This window comes from Orbicella franksi, chromosome 9, assembly GCF_964199315.1.
Source record: "Orbicella franksi chromosome 9, jaOrbFran1.1, whole genome shotgun sequence".
NCBI lineage: Eukaryota > Metazoa > Cnidaria > Anthozoa > Scleractinia > Merulinidae > Orbicella > Orbicella franksi.
The window spans coordinates 7,617,408-7,633,123 of NC_138153.1; the positions used below are offsets into that span (position 1 = coordinate 7,617,408).

Consider the following 15,716-nt stretch of genomic DNA (forward strand, 5'->3'; position numbering starts at 1 on the left):
AATACCTCGGAGTTACTATAGCATCAGACCTGAGATGGAACAAACACATCGACACCATCTCAAGTAAAGCTAATAGAACTCTTGGATTCCTGAAAAGGAATCTAAAGATTAACTCTACTGCACTCAAGTCCACTGCCTATAAAACATTGATCCGACCTACCCTCGAGTATGTCTGCACCGTTTGGGATCCTTACACACAGGGAAACATCTATAAGCTCGAGATGGTGCAGCGTCGGGCAGCGAGATTTGTTCTTGGCAGATACAACAACACATCCAGCGTAGGGGACATGCTATATGAGCTCGGCTGGACTTCCCTCCAAATTAGGAGACAGACACTTAGACTCTGCATGATGTATAAAATTCATAAAGGCTTGATAGCCATGGACGCACAAGAGTTCATGACTCCACTTCAAAGGAGATCACGGCACGTAAATTCAGATGCGTACAAAATTCCCCGCTCAAAGACGGACTACCACATGTACTCGTTTTTCCCGAGGACGATACGAGAGTGGAACAGCCTGGCCAATGAAACAGTAAATGAACCAAACTTGACGGCCTTCAAGAAAAGCCTGCCGCCTGACCAAGGCCAAACCAAACGACGTTGACTTTGACTTTATTATTATTATTATCATCATTATTGCTATTATTATTATTATTATTTAGTTTTTATTATAACATTTTAGCCTTATTTTAATTTGTAGTTTTTTAGTTATACGCTCACTAGAATCTTCAGAATTGAAGGAGGTGAGTCGCCCAGGAAGAAGAAGAAGAAAGTTGTAGTTGCGTGCTTGCTTGCTTGCTTGCTTGCTTGCTTTTGTGTTTTTGACGCATAATTACCGTTAGGAGGCGCGGTGGCCTTAGAATGTTTACATCTCCTTTGTAAGTATTTTAATGCAAATTTTCCCTTTCTTTCATAACTTGGCTATTCTTCTTTTCTCGGAAATTGTAATTTTTGTGATTAATTGGTAGTAGGACTTCGTGTCGTCCAATTCGGTCTGTAATCATACTCGTGATAAACAAATCGGACTCCCGCTTCGCGGTCGTCCGACTTTGTTATCACTCTTATGATAACAGACCGAATTGGACTCCACTCAGTCCTATTACCATTACTAATCAAGTGTGAGATAAGTGTTATCAACCGACGCCGAACGCTGAAGCCAATATCAAACATTTACTAAGACCTTCGTTTTACACTTCATCTTTTTGGATAACACGAAAAACCGAATTAATTGTGTTATTATAGATTGTTGCAAAGAACTTAGACTATGGCCTAATATCGGCATTTAGCTGTTTAATAGTGAAACCACTTCTGAGTCTGAACGCTCAATGGAAATTGCATTCGTTGCTTAAACCTTTGTCTTGTCGTCACTCTTTTTTTTGCTTGAGCATTTCGTGATTTGCAGTCAGGATAATCCAGGGGGAGATAAATAATATCAGTCAAATAAAGCTGAACGCTGAGGCTGATATGCACTAACCAGGACCTCATATTTGACTACACGTGTATTTTGGAGATTTAACACGAAAATTAAAAGAGAAAAAAACGAATTCAGTAATTGTCTTATTACTGATACAATAAATGGCACAGAACTTAAAACATAGCTTATACATTAAGCTGCGCGAGTGAAACCAATTTACACTAGCTAAAAACCGAATTGGAGATTTCCTTCGTTGCTGAAACCTTTGTCTTTCCTTCACTGTTTTTTGTTTTATCGTTTTAGTTTTCAGATATTCTCTTAATATTTGTTTGGCTACGTCCGTGGATTTTTGCGCATTTTTCGCATTAAGGGTAGTTAACAATATCTACACAATTTTCCGTATTTCGCAAATGGAAAGCTTACAATGAAAAAACCTTTTTGCGCTTGAATGTATGTTCAGATGTATTTGAAGGGTTACGCCCAATTGCTAATCGCTTCCAGTTCAATTTCATCATTATTCACTCAAAGATTTTAATGCAGAACTCAGGTTTTTTGAAACTTTTGACGAACTGAGAGAACTCAGTGTTTTGAACCAAACAGGACGCATGCGGAAAATATTTGACAATTATTCACCGAAGCGGAGGTGAATAGTAGTGGATATTTACCGAGCCGGTTCGCCGCTTGGTAAATATCCATTACTTTAATTTCACTGTCACTAACACTGAGGTGAATAATTGTTTTTGTATATTCCACAGAAGCTGAATAACCAGCGGACCTAAAAAACACTTTATTTTTGACAATGAAACGACAAATGGACGGAAATTTCAACATCTCTGCTTGGAGGTGTGTTGTACTTTACTAATCGTCTCCGAGTTAACCAATCAGAACGCGCGAAGAGCACTATTCACTTGTGAGGTGTAAGTGAAATCAGATAATGTTATTCTGATGATTTTGTTGTGACTTAAGTTAGAAAATTTACTATCAGTGTTGTTAGATTATTCTCTGCCTGTTTTCTGGCGCTTTCTAATTCTCGCACATCAGTCATGATGAAAGACAAGACAACTTTTCAAAACTGTATTGCAGTAAAGATTCCAGGGTTATACTTTCCTTGTCATCAATCGTTTTTGCAAAACAATGTGTTTCGAAACTCCTTGCGCATGGATCGATTCATAAATCCATAAATGAGTGGATTAATCCACGAAGAGATAGCAGAGAACAATGGATATATCGGCTTTGCATAATGAGGAATAGACACCTGAAACCCAAATTGTAAAATTAAGATGACGATAAAGGGAATCCAACAAATACAATATCCAAACAAAGCTGCAAAAAGTATTCGAGCTGCCTTAATCTCCTGAGCACTAATGTGTGTTCCTCGTTGGACGTTTGATCCTTGTAGAAAAGGAAAAACAGCGGTGTTGTGTTGCCTGACAGCACAGTACACTCTGCCATAGCCCAATATTACTAGTACCATGGGAACGGTGAATAAGCAACCACAGACGATAAAAAACAATCTTTCTATCATCTCGTCGTGAAACGTTGCTCGGCAGTATAAGTTATCGTAATCCCACCGATATATGACCGGTATTGTATAAAGACTTAGCGTCTGAACGAGCAAAGAAACCCATACGATAACAATGGATAAGATCGTCTTCTTTCTTGTGAAATACTTGGAGTAATTCTGTGGCTTGACAACGCAAAAATATCGGTTAATCGATGTGAGAGCCAGAGTGCACGTTGAAACCTGACCCCAGTACACCGCAAGGAAGCCCGCAAATTGGCAGAAGTTGAAACTAAATGGCCATCTACGAAACCCAGAGGCGACTGCGCCGAACGGAAATAGCAAGACTGCCACCATGAGGTCAGCTACGGCGAGCGACAAGACGTAGAAATTTGTAATTGTTCTTATTCTCCTGTTTCGGTAGAAAGCGATACAGACCAGTGAGTTACCCGTGAGGGACAAAAGTGACGTATTAACAAGAATAATAGTGTGTACGATGACTGCTGGCAAACTTCTTGTATCTTGTGTGTGATCCATTGCTGCTAAAAAACAACTGCGTTCTAAATTGTGTTACGTCCCGGAAGAAGAGGGTAAATTTTAGATCAATCTGATTCAGTTAAGTGCAGAGTTTCTTTTTCAGTCTTTGGACTAAACCCAAGTGATAGCGATCGTTAACTAACTGCATGTCACTGTTCGGAACACCTGCCATATGATCAATTGTTTAGGTCGCTCCAGATCGATTAATTTCAAAGCAGGTGTAAAATCCACGATTATTGTTCAAAAGGGAACTAATTCCCTTTGACATTGCAGCAAAAAAAATCATTATGCTTGGAAATCGGTGTATAATACAAAAACAGCCTCTCTTAATCTGACTTCTGTTCCAATTGAGCTTGAATCGTTATGATAGTTATTGCGGCTTTTGTGTTGAAGCACAGCTATACCTTTTAACCGCAACAAGATTGTCGGTCTGTGTTTTACAAGCTCGCGGAAGGAGGTTGTGCCATTAGCGTTTTCTGTAGGATTAATTAACTTTTGAAATATATCAGTCGGTTTAGTTGAACGGCTCTGCAGAAAATAAAGTGTTTTTATAACAGATAAATGGACTGATGTTTGCCTGTAGAAATATTATCCTTCAGGATCAAAAAAAATATTAACCAGAAAAAGAGGTTTAAGAACTCATATGCTAGTTTTTTCGGGAGATAAATTTCCAACGGCAAGTATCAACCTATAGGTCTGAGGCGAAACATTCTATTTTTTTTTATTACTAAATATTCTTAGCGACATGTCTAAAAAAGGAAAAGGCCTTTAACTTGTTTATTAGTTTGAAGCTTTCGAATTTGACTTCAGCGCGAGTTTGGGCTATCGCCAAGGAACACGCGGTTTTGTATTTTTGACTACGACAAAAATTGCAAAGAGCGATCATCAGTTTTGGATTCAAAGAAAGATCCATTAGTGAACTGTACATTAAACGTACCAGCTGTTAGTTGTCTAGAGTTTACTCAACGCAGCTCACGCTTGAAAAATTTCGGAATAGAACTTTACTTTCAAATGATAACAGTTCAAGCGAAGATCCCTGCTGTTCCCTCGGGTCTCATGCGAAACTGTCAAGCCGGAAGGTCGGGTCAAACAACAGGATCAAGGTCATCTGAAATGATAATCTTTATGTTGTCTCTGTTATTCCTCTGAATTTTCTCAAGAATTAAAGTAGTACAACTGAAAAATGAACCTTGTTTTCAGCGGTAGCTCAGTTTGAAGGGCAGAAATAATGAAGAATAATTTGTCTAGATAAAGTTTGGCCATGAGTGAAGAGCGCATAACCACTTTTAATAATAAAAATTGCACTCTAAAACTACATTACAATGCTATGCCCATCAAACCGCCAAGTTCCATTTGGGTAAAGAGGACAGTCCCAACCTAGAGGTGTAAACAAGGTCATGTTTCAGTTTATAGAGCTGAATATCAAAGACCCTCATCAAAGTATCATATGTAAAGCCAAGGAAAAGCAGTTACTACTGTAAACTAGACTACGATTAGTACCTCTTTCGCTTAGTCCGTTGAGCGTAAGTAACTAAATGGCCGCGTGAAATCCTGGAGGCGAGACGCGCGTGCTTCTCGCCCCCAGGAGTTCGCGCGGCCGCCCTGGACTGAGCGAAAGAGGGAGCGTAGTCTACTGTAAACTGGTTGAAACAAAAGAAACGACTCTCCGTGAAAATTAGCCATACGCAGTTGCTACAAACCAACTAATTTAAACTAGAGCTATAAAGTTATAATTAACACTTGAATGAAAGACTTCTGATAAAGTCTTTCATTCATTCATTCATTCATTCATTCATTCATTCGTTCGTTCGTTCGTTCGTTCGTTCGTTCGTTCGTTCGTTCGTTCGTTCGTTCGTTCGTTCGTTCCTTCATTCATTCATTCAGATACATCTTCAAATAGCTATCAACTGGTCACGTTGTGAATTCGTTATACACCCATAGATGGTGAAGATACAAGTGAATATATGAAATATACAAAAGATCATATTTTTGTGATCTTCGTAGCCGCAGCGAACAAGCTCCTGGCGAGGACGGAAAAAAATTTCGGCGAGCGAAGCAATCGGGGCGGGGACAGGGGAGTTCCCTCGCTTCGGTCGGGCTCACCGAGAGCCTGTTCGCAGGCTATGATCTGCGGAGAAAGATCTGATGAAGATATGACGGATAATCGCAGTTTTATAGATATACGCAGCTGTGAAATCAAAGCCTGAAAAAATAAAACAAATAAAGGAAAAAAAATAACAGGCTCACAGAGGCATCACAGAGGTCATGGGGTGGAGACAAGCGGCAGCCGCAAATAGGTCTGCGTGCGTAGGCTAGCTGTGTATATAACTGCGATGATCAATCATGTCTTCATATCTTTCTCCGCTGTTCAAACATATGATCTTTAATTTATTCACTTGTAAAAGAAGGACAATCGAGAAGAAAGTGGGGAAGGAGCTCTTACGTGACATCAGAAATAGGCCCTGTTAGGTTTGTCCGGGGTGTTGATTTGGAGCATATGTCACGCCCCCTGTGACGCCCACGGCTATCAACTCGATGAGGCCCCATCAGCCGTAGTGGAAACGCGGTCACGGCTGTCGCATGTGTGGCGCGCTTTGTAGCAGGTGTAAAACGTTTTTGTCATCCCAACATTTGGACAAATTGCTGCAAAAAAATGAGTTGTCCTTACGCTCACGACAGGTAAGAAGCTTCACTTTGCTTGATGTTTGAACAAGCGTTTATCAATCTTTCACGTCAATGACGTATCTTGTTTCTACAGCGAGGCGAGTGCACCGGTTTCGCGACCTGGCGATGAGAAGCGGATGAACTATGGAGAGTACCTACAGGTTTGAGTTTTGGTTGTGTAAGCAAATTAAACGCTGTAGTGTATGTTTGTTAAGATAACTTTTCTCTCTCCTGGAGTAAGTTTAATTCCCAGTCCATGCTGTTTCTCGCCATTAATGACGTAAAGTCCATAAGCTGTTGCAACAGCATATCTCGAACTTGTTGGGCTGCTCTAGATTTTCAACTTATAGTTTTTCCTCGATCATTGCGGATGAAATTATTTGTTAGGGGAATGCCTTTTTACTAGATCTCTAGTTGAAGGATGAAGTTCATGGTATCCATAAACAATTAGAGGTTTTGTGATAACAGAGAGTTGAGTTTGTCCAACGTCAACAAAGATATCCAAAATTTGATCCAGCGATCTATCTCAAATTACGCCATGCTTTCGGAATGCAATTTCTTGATCAATGCGTGTTCATTATAGAGTCCTCCCGCTCCTTTGCTACGAATTATTTATGCCTGGACTATGATGACAATGTTGATCAGAGGAGAATGTTAACTCATACGTACATGTTTTGAAAATTGATCTGTGAAATATCTGAACGGTTGGATTGAATTAGGAAGTGAACTAAAAATAGATTACTGTTAATTAAGGAACTTATGCTGTAATTCTTCCTCTATGTTCATAATGAGTATTTTAATATAAAGGATTTCTAAAGAAAGACAATTACAGCACTATAGTATTATTCTTACAGGGTTGTAATAAATTGTATAATATAACATGCTTGATAATAAAAGGTTTCGTAAAGCTCTTTAGAATGGAAATTTGCGATATGAAAAGTGAACGACGTTTCGATGACCCCATGTCATCATTATATTGTCAAGTTCGAAATACATGATAGAATTGAATAAATATGTAGCTCAAAAATACGCTTAAAATCTTTATAATTGTTTTGTCTTTTTCTCGATCATGTGTTAATGTGCTAATGTTGTTATAGTTTGGAAATCATTAATATTGAAAGAGAGTTTTCATGAAATATTAAATGATGATACATTCAACATGTAATCAGAGTATTTTGTAAGAGTCTCTTTCTATATTCCCCTGAGAATTTGAAGAACAATTGAATTAGGTGGCCTTTAAAATTGTAGACTTTCACACATGATTTGAGATTATCAAAAGTTACATATTTTTAAGACACTTTGCGAGATCAAAACAGGTGAAGGAGTGGGAAATTTCCCTTGATGTACATGTATTTGAGGATACTAATTATTGCATTATGAATGACACATCAGTGTGGCATAGTGCACTCACTTGATTTGGATCCAACGTCCAAAGTCTGATAATTGGCAAAGTTGTAAAACTTTAATTATCATGCTACCAGTTGTCACAACTTGAGGAAATTTGATATCAGCTGGAAGGACAAAAACTATGCCCACAAAATTTAATCATTTAATATTTTAAGGGAACTTAATATGAGCTTTATAACGATGATTGTCTGTAAAGTACTGTTTACTTTTATGTTTGCTCACAAGGGAACTTCTGCTTTCTAACATTGATCTGTAAACGTTTACTTAGTCATGGTCACATGCATACATATTAAATGCTCCAAGTATTATTTTTATCGTTTTGACAGTACCCACAGAGATACTGTGTCTGTCGAGTCTCATGGGTGTCTGCTTAAGGAGGTTACAGTAAAACTTGTATTATGTGGACCTCATATTAGGCAGACACCAGCCTTTGCAAGACCCAAGTGTTTTTAACAATATTTTCTGTTGAACTAAACCTTATTAAGCAGACACTGTGATTGAGCAGGCCTAAGCAAGGGTCCTCACTGTGCATTTCAATTTGAATAGACCAATTTCAATATATTAAAACTCAGCCTAAAACAATAGACCTCAGTACGAGGCTCTGGGGAATAACTACAGAGTTTGTGGGGTTTATTACTTGGCATGAGTTTTATACTATTTAAATGTATCTTTAGTCTTGGTTGGCCAGTGTAACTTGTGATCCAAGACAGCTGGTGCTGGCGAGAGACTGTCAAGTCGGTTCTTTAGATTCAGAAAATCATTGCAGTCAATGTTGCTGAAAGACTTGCTGTCTAACAAAGGCAAAGTAGCAGGCGTGGTCTCATTCTTGTCAGTTTTTGATTCTTCAGCCAGGATTTTTCTGTGGTCTCCAAAAATCTCAATCTTGCGTGATATTTCCCTTGCCTTAGAGTACTTTCTTTGTAGCTGTGAAGACATTAATGACAGGTTTTGGCTTTTAACCTGTGCCACACTACGTTCATTCCGAAGCTCTCGAGCTCTCTTTATGATGCTAAATTTACTTTCGGTATCTAGAGTAGGTAAAGAATGGTCATTTTGTGTTTTCCTTTCTTTGTTAAAAGTGAGTTTTTCCAGAATTGGAGGCAAAAATGCTTTTCTCTCTCCATGGTTTTCTAGCAATCGATTCATGGAATGGTCGTTGTTGTTAGTTATTTCTGCTTGGTTCATGGAAGGTTCATTGTTGTTGTTATTTGTGTTCTCTGCAACTTCTTGAGTAAATGTCTCATAAATATCATCCAAATTATCGCAATGAGTGATTGTTGTGTTGTTTGTAAACTTTTTGTTGTTCTCTGGAACTTCTTGAGCAAATGTCTCGTAAATATCATCCAAATTATCACGATGAGTGATTGTCGTGTTGTTTGTAAACTTTCTGTTGATCTTTGCATTGTCCTCAAGTGAAGTGACTAGCGATTTTTTTTTCTGTTTGTTATTTTTTCTGTCGTTTCCTCTTTGATGTGAAGCTTTGATTTCTGAATCATCCTCATCCTTTGTTGACAGATTTGACAATTTATTCAGCTCACCCTCAGCCCTTATCTTGCAGACAGTTTCATGACATTTCTTAATTCTTCTTCTCTCAGCAAACTCATAAACACTGCCAGCATCTTGCATGAGCTCATCGCCAGCCCTTAGTATACTCATCACATTTCTCAATGTCTGTTGCACTTCAACATTTTGCATCAGTTCAACATGATTTAATCTTTGAAGCCATTTGCTACGATAGTCTGACTTTGGGAGCTTGTGTCCTTGTGTGACTGTTCCTAATCTGGATGCCCATGATCGTACAAGATAGTTTGGGTCTTTACCACCATTAATATGTTGATGCAGCCCTGAATTTTGTTGACTGTCTCTCATCTCAGTAATGACTTTTAGCACTCTATTATTAAACTTAATAAGTCTCTGGTGTTGACCTGGGTATGGTTAACTACCTATACATTCTGTACTTGAGTGCTATTTTCACAGAAAGGTGAAAAAGCCTTGTACTATACAAGTTATTGAAATATTGTTAAATATATAGAACTTGTGATTCTAATTAAACAAGTTTACTTTTCTCAAACTTTCCAAGCTTAAGGTTTCTCCTGTGTGTAATACAGTATTACTGTTTGTGACGTTTACAACCAGCTTTTAAATGATGCTTGATTCTTTCTCAGTAACTGCTTGCCTTAAAGTGACATAACTGCCAAGTTATATACTGTACAAATAGTCAAGATTCTGTTTTCCCAAATGATCAGCTTTCAAGAGAAAACTGAAAAGTTTGCTCACCTTTCTGAAGACACATGGTAATTGATTTATAATTTATCGTCAACAAAGCCAGAGAGCCTTAGAAACCTTTATGAATATATATTCAACTTTTGATTAAATGTTGACAAAGTATTAACTCTCAGGGGAAATAAGCAAGCTTATAATGAATGCCAGCAACCATATTAATTTGTGAGGGGGATTAGTGTTTTTGTTTCTTTGTCTTTATGCTGCTGTTCAATATGAGGGTCTGATATTGATTTGCTTCTGAGTTAGAGTGTCTTATTGGTTAAGCATTTAAACAGTATAAAAATTCAAGATCTTAATATTATTTAGGAGTTCTTTTAGTTATTTTAAGACTTGTGAGGCAAGGTTTTCAAATCTAAAGTAGGATCAGAAAGAAGTTATTTTAAGACTTATTTGAGGCAAGGTTTTCAAATCTAAAGTAGGATCAGAAAGAAGTTATTTTAAGACTTATTTGAGGCAAGGTTTTCAAATCTAAAGTAGGATCAGAAAGAAGTTAATGGGCACTTTGTTTGAGTTGTTTTGTTTACTATTGGAGCTTGAATTTGCATGTCATTGTTTCTGCACGGAAAGTATTTACATTAATCATTACTAACAGTACAACTGATTGAGCTGGGTAATAAAAATGTTATTATTTGTACAAAACAAGTGTTATTAATCAGAAATGAATAATTAATGTTGCTCAAGACTGATGCATTGTAGTCCAGTTCCTGTACTTAAAATTGGAGCTAGGAATTATTAACTTTCAAAAGCAATTTGTTTATGTAGTTCTTATTATAATAACCTTCAGAATCTTCAGAGCATTGCAAATGGCTGCAAAAAAATGCAATCGGGTTGGATTAAAGCTTTAAAAAAGAACTTTAGAAAAGATAAAAAAATATATTATGGAAATAAGACATCTGTGGTTAACATTACATTTATTAAAATGACACACCCATAATAAGTGTGATGTCCAAAAAGAGTGCCAAATTACCTGTACATGTACTAGAATTAGGAACCTTTATCATTTATTGATGATGTGCAATCCTTGTGCAAGTAACATTATGAGGTCTGAAGAAAAATGCTGTAACCCAGTGTACCTGGGGATCCGATTGTAACCACTTAAAGAATTGAAGGGGTGCGTGGAAAAAGACCCTAGCTAAGTGACATCACTGATAGGCCGCAAGATTCTCCTTGCAATTACTTTTCACTTCCTTCAATCTATGATTCAATATGAGATCAAGGGTCAGGTAGGGCTTTTTTCCACAGACCCCTTTTGCAGCATTGAATTTCTTAAAAAATGCTTAAAATCAGTCTTTAATTTGGCAATTACTTGGAAGAGAACACAAAATGACAGCGGGCAGTTATCAACCGAAATTAAAGTGTTGGATGTTCTGGTTGTGTTCTCGCTATATCTTCATTAACAAAATGAGGTATCATGTGGGTCAAGCCATCCTTCAGTGTCATTTTGACTGCTAGAATGAAGCAAAATCAATTGTGTTTTCTGGTGTTTTCAGGAACGTCTAAACACAAGCATTTTACATGTATTTGCCTCTTTGTTTCCTTTAGCTGAGCACACTACTTGACTGCCAGAAACCAGCTAGCACCACGTATGGCGAGGCAACCGTCCATGATGAGCTTCTGTTCATTGTCACACACCAAGGTATACTATGTATTCAAACATTTTGGGAAGTTTCCCTCCATGAGGCCCTTTGGCGTGTTGCAAAATTAAAGTAGCTAGTTGCCAGCAAAATTCATCATCTATTCTGTGATATCTTCTCAGGCCTTCAAATTTAAACTTTATTTTATTTTTGACATCCTTTTTGAATAGATAATTATGCAGTTGACATAAGTTTGATGCCAAGATTTGTTCTAAAGACTTACAAGTTATATTTATCTAAATCTATTCCTTTAGCCTATGAATTGTGGTTCAAACAGATTATCCATGAGCTGGACTCCATCAGAGATATCTTTACCCTTGAGGAACTGGTGAGCTACACCTGTAATTACATTTTAATTTTATGAGGTTTCTGGAGGTATTGATCTTTGCAATTTTTTAAGAGGTGGTGCAGGGTAAAGGTCAAGTTTTATTATTTTTTTTTTAACTTCTCTCCCTGAGACCTACTTTTAGATTTGCTCATTTTAGACTGAAACCTTGTCTTGCATGTGCAGGTTTGCACACAGATCTCTTAATCTGGAGGCCCATGTAGCATAAAACAGTGAACTGTGAAGTCTTTTGGACCATTAAAAACCTATTAGGCCAGAGAAAAAATACATAACTGTTAATCTACTGGCTGGAATGGAAGGACTGCTGCATACCAGCACTTTTTTACCTGACTTTTGTTACCCTCTTGAGTTTATACACTTAAGTACACAAATTTACTGTTATAAAACATCTATGGCAGACATTGAATCGTTTAAATGCCTGTTTATCAGAAGCAATTAACTGTGGACAATTGTTTTGGTTTAAAGGGTATGGATGAAAGAAAGATGCTTGTTTTAATCTCAAGGCTGGGCCGCATTGTGCAGATTCAAAAAGTGTGTGATCTTATTTGTTTTGTATTCTTGCTAACAGTTTTTCAATTTAACTTTTGTTTTGGGGTTGTAAAAATGGCATACGTTTGCTATGCTTCATAAGTTTATGTTCCAGGTTTTTTTTTATGACCCCTGGAAAAAAAAATGCGAAACGAAACTGCCAGTAGTCACTTTATCCTAAGATTATCAGGTGACTTGACTGACTAGAAAATGGTTGATCTGATTGGTTAAGCAGCCCGTTGTGGGGTGGGGCTGTTAATCAAAGAAGTCACTCATTTCTGCATGATCTGTGTTTCTTGACAATCTGTAAAGGAGCACTAGCTGCTCCTAATCTAATGAATGTAACACGTGTGATTGACTTTGTAAAGTTGTGAAAATTCACTGATGTTTATCCTTTTTTGAAATTCTGTAGCTGTTGAGGGATCAGATCATGATTTTGGAGACCATGACTCCACTGGACTTTATGGAATTCAGGTCAGTGACTCTCATGTATACAGCATACAGTGTTGCACGGTCAAAGTTACTCTATAGGGCTTGTTTTTGTTACGCTAAAAACTGGAAAACTGAAAATTTGACAACCTGCCTGTCAAAATAATGTACGGTTGCCATGGTAACCCAGGATCCTTGAACAATGATGCAGCTGAATCCTATCCTATTTCGAACTCTCAGAGGAAACGAAAAGTAGTTCGAGATAGCGGGAGTTCAAAAATCTAACGGAGAAGGCTCTGAGTTTCAAATAACAGAAGCTCGATTACGAATTATTTCTAACTCGTACCGATTTGTTCCTACTAGATAACTAATGGGGAAAAACACCATATTTTAAGAGTTCAAAGTTGGTGTTGGGCATAAAACTCCCTGGCCAGTGTGGAAAGGGTTAAAGATCACATGGAGAATCGAACTAACATTTTCATTGTGTGTTGTCCTTCTTCTTGTCTGTAGAGATTACTTGGCCCCTGCCTCTGGATTTCAGAGCCTTCAGTTCAGGCTGATTGAGAATAAATTAGGCATCAATAAGGTATGAGGGACAAGTTGAAATACCTTTCCTCTCAAGTCTTGTTTATAATTATCAATTCATTCATTGTAAACGATGAACTTGAAAAATTTAGACTAAACTTTTCAAGATACGCAAACCGTGACCTAGCTCGTTTAACTACAATTGGACTTACATGTAGAGAAACGAGGTGAGGGGGGCAGTTTTCTTTTACAAGTGACACGGTAATAAATCTGTTTAGTACCGAGAAGAGAACTTGTGAATGGTCCTTAGTTCTTTCAACCTTAAAGAGTAATATGCACTTAATTACAAGTACCCTTATTGACAACAATAATATTATATACAGATATGATTAAAAGACCAATAATTTACGTTCTCTTATTTCTATGACAGAGTCACAGAATACGTTACAATTATCAGGATTACAGGTTAGAGTGAATAGCATGTTGTGTAAACTCGCTGGATTGTTATTTATTTATTTTTTAAAATTATATACCATGTAAAATGTAATTGCTTGGTTTATGTTATAACGCAACACCTCTAGGCAAGTGCAAAGTGGTCACCATGTTCCAAATCATTCTCAGGGTGTTCCCATTCTGAATTTCATTCGTCTTTGACTGGAAAATCCAAAAGCATGAATCGTTAAAGAATTAGTCGATGTATGTTGTGGCACTATACTTCGCGGATTTTTTGGTGTCATTACGTTTTTCTTTTTGGGTGATATTTTGTCTTTTTCAATTTTCCAGCAAAGCATTTGACTCCCAAGACGGAAAGCAACTGGAAGAATCAGAAAGCACACCCTCACTACTAGAACAAGTTCAGGTTTGTATTTTTTATAGATCACATCAATGAACTATCACTGACGCGAAGTTCTTAATTCTGACCATCTGGAATGGAGCAATAAGAACACTTTCCTTTAGTGACCGCTACTCAATATGAGCAACGGAACTCACCTTACAGTTTCGGTTGCTCTATAGGTCTGGAATATACTATGAGGTTTCACGGGGCACTATTACCTTGGTAAATGATCCTTTCACCACGGGAAACTGCGTTTAGTGAGTTTGACTGACATTTCCAAAGGTAAATTTCCGGTGGCAAATATCCATGGATACGTCAAAAAGATCACACGAAGAGACATTTCTATGTTGTCCCTCGACATATGAAGAATCAGCTTGACTAACTTCCACAGCAGTAGAATAATGGTTCACAATCTGCAAACCTTGTGCTTGTTTTTGTTTAGAATTGGTTGGAGAGAACCCCTGGTCTGGAGGAGAATGGGTTTGATTTTTGGAGAAAATACAAGAAGAGCGTTCAAACCATGCTTAAAACACAGAAGGCCGAGGCCGAGGTATGATGTTTGTTTAGCTCTTCTGATTGGTTCCTTACACGAAAAATGTGTGAATAGGTTTATCACTAGATGTGAGTTAGTTTAGAGTTCAAGATGTTTCACAGCTTCGTGTAGCAAGAAGCCTTAACACCATCACGACCAATGACGTCACTGAACAGTACTCGACGCAGGCTTCGTACTTCTCGATCTGGCTAAGAGTATCTGTGTTCTACGAAATTTTCGTTGCACGAGACGTTTTCCAGACGTTTTTCAGTGCATGAGAGCTCTCTAAAGGCTGGTTTTCACCAGCGACGGAGTCGGAGTCATAAGAGCTTATAACCTAGTGAAAATCGAAAATCAGAGTCGTAAGCGGAGTCGCAAGCTCGACGGAATCGGAGTCGGAAGAATCAGAACGCTTCCATTTCTTCCGATTCCGTTTACGACTCCGTCGTTTATGATCCAGTGAAAACTTCATTGTGGGAGTCGGAAGCAGAAACGGAAGAACCAACCAATCATGAGGCCCGGAAACGAACACTGTGATTGGTTTATTCTTCCGCTTCTGCTACCGACTCCGACAATCCAGTTTTCACTGGATCATACGCGACGGAGTCGTAGGCGGATGCGGTGTTCTGCTTCCCACTCCGTCAGTTTGATTTTCACTAGATCGTATCACTCTACGCTTCTGATTACGACTCCGACTATGACTCCGTCGCTTGTGAAAACCAGCCTTAAGTTTGTTCTTCATTGTCGTGCTTGCTGTGGTCTTACAGTATTAGTTTGGATGATTAATAATACTAAAGGTGAATCGTTATTTTATACCATTTTGCAGGCTGTAGAAGATGAAGAAGTTAGGGCTGCGTTGCTAAAGGAAGTAAAAAAACAAGAGGTACGTTTATCGAAAGACTGCTTCTCCTGAGAAGACCGTTTACTCTTACATACAAAATGCAAGTGCATTGATGGCCCCTTTCTGGTGAACTTTACCCTTCGAATGGATGAGCCTCTAAGCGCTCCCGACCAGAAGCAATGAGAAGCGGCTGTACTCGCAAACTAGTTAAACGTTACTTTTGCTTTTATTTCCAGGTT

General features: G+C 38.1%; 3 protein-coding genes across 4 annotated transcripts in view; 1 reads left to right on the top strand and 2 right to left on the bottom strand.

Moving 5' to 3' along the window:
- Positions 1-2,529: 2,529 nt before the first annotated feature.
- Positions 2,530-3,453, bottom strand: LOC145497526 (5-hydroxytryptamine receptor 4-like). Its single transcript, XM_081477342.1, has one exon. It carries the CDS (start codon positions 3,451-3,453, stop codon positions 2,530-2,532), a length of 924 nt encoding a protein of 307 aa, XP_081333468.1.
- A 1,924-nt stretch (positions 3,454-5,377) lies between these two features.
- Positions 5,378-15,716, top strand: part of LOC145496483 (tryptophan 2,3-dioxygenase-like) — a 28,629-nt gene continuing 18,290 nt past the window's right edge. For both annotated transcript variants that reach the window (XM_081476166.1, XM_081476165.1), the window contains exons 1-11: positions 5,378-6,132; positions 6,212-6,278; positions 11,350-11,443; positions 11,696-11,769; positions 12,253-12,318; positions 12,728-12,789; positions 13,255-13,330; positions 13,700-13,734; positions 14,053-14,128; positions 14,547-14,654; positions 15,463-15,519. In XM_081476166.1, coding sequence (XP_081332292.1) covers positions 6,107-6,132; positions 6,212-6,278; positions 11,350-11,443; positions 11,696-11,769; positions 12,253-12,318; positions 12,728-12,789; positions 13,255-13,330; positions 13,700-13,734; positions 14,053-14,128; positions 14,547-14,654; positions 15,463-15,519 — 741 coding nt within the window. In that variant the 5' untranslated portion in view covers positions 5,378-6,106. The remainder of the gene's footprint in view (positions 6,133-6,211; positions 6,279-11,349; positions 11,444-11,695; positions 11,770-12,252; positions 12,319-12,727; positions 12,790-13,254; positions 13,331-13,699; positions 13,735-14,052; positions 14,129-14,546; positions 14,655-15,462; positions 15,520-15,716) is intronic.
- On the bottom strand, positions 7,155-11,354 carry LOC145496484 (uncharacterized). Its single transcript, XM_081476167.1, has one exon. It carries the CDS (start codon positions 9,391-9,393, stop codon positions 8,179-8,181), a length of 1,215 nt encoding a protein of 404 aa, XP_081332293.1. The 5' UTR covers positions 9,394-11,354; the 3' UTR covers positions 7,155-8,178.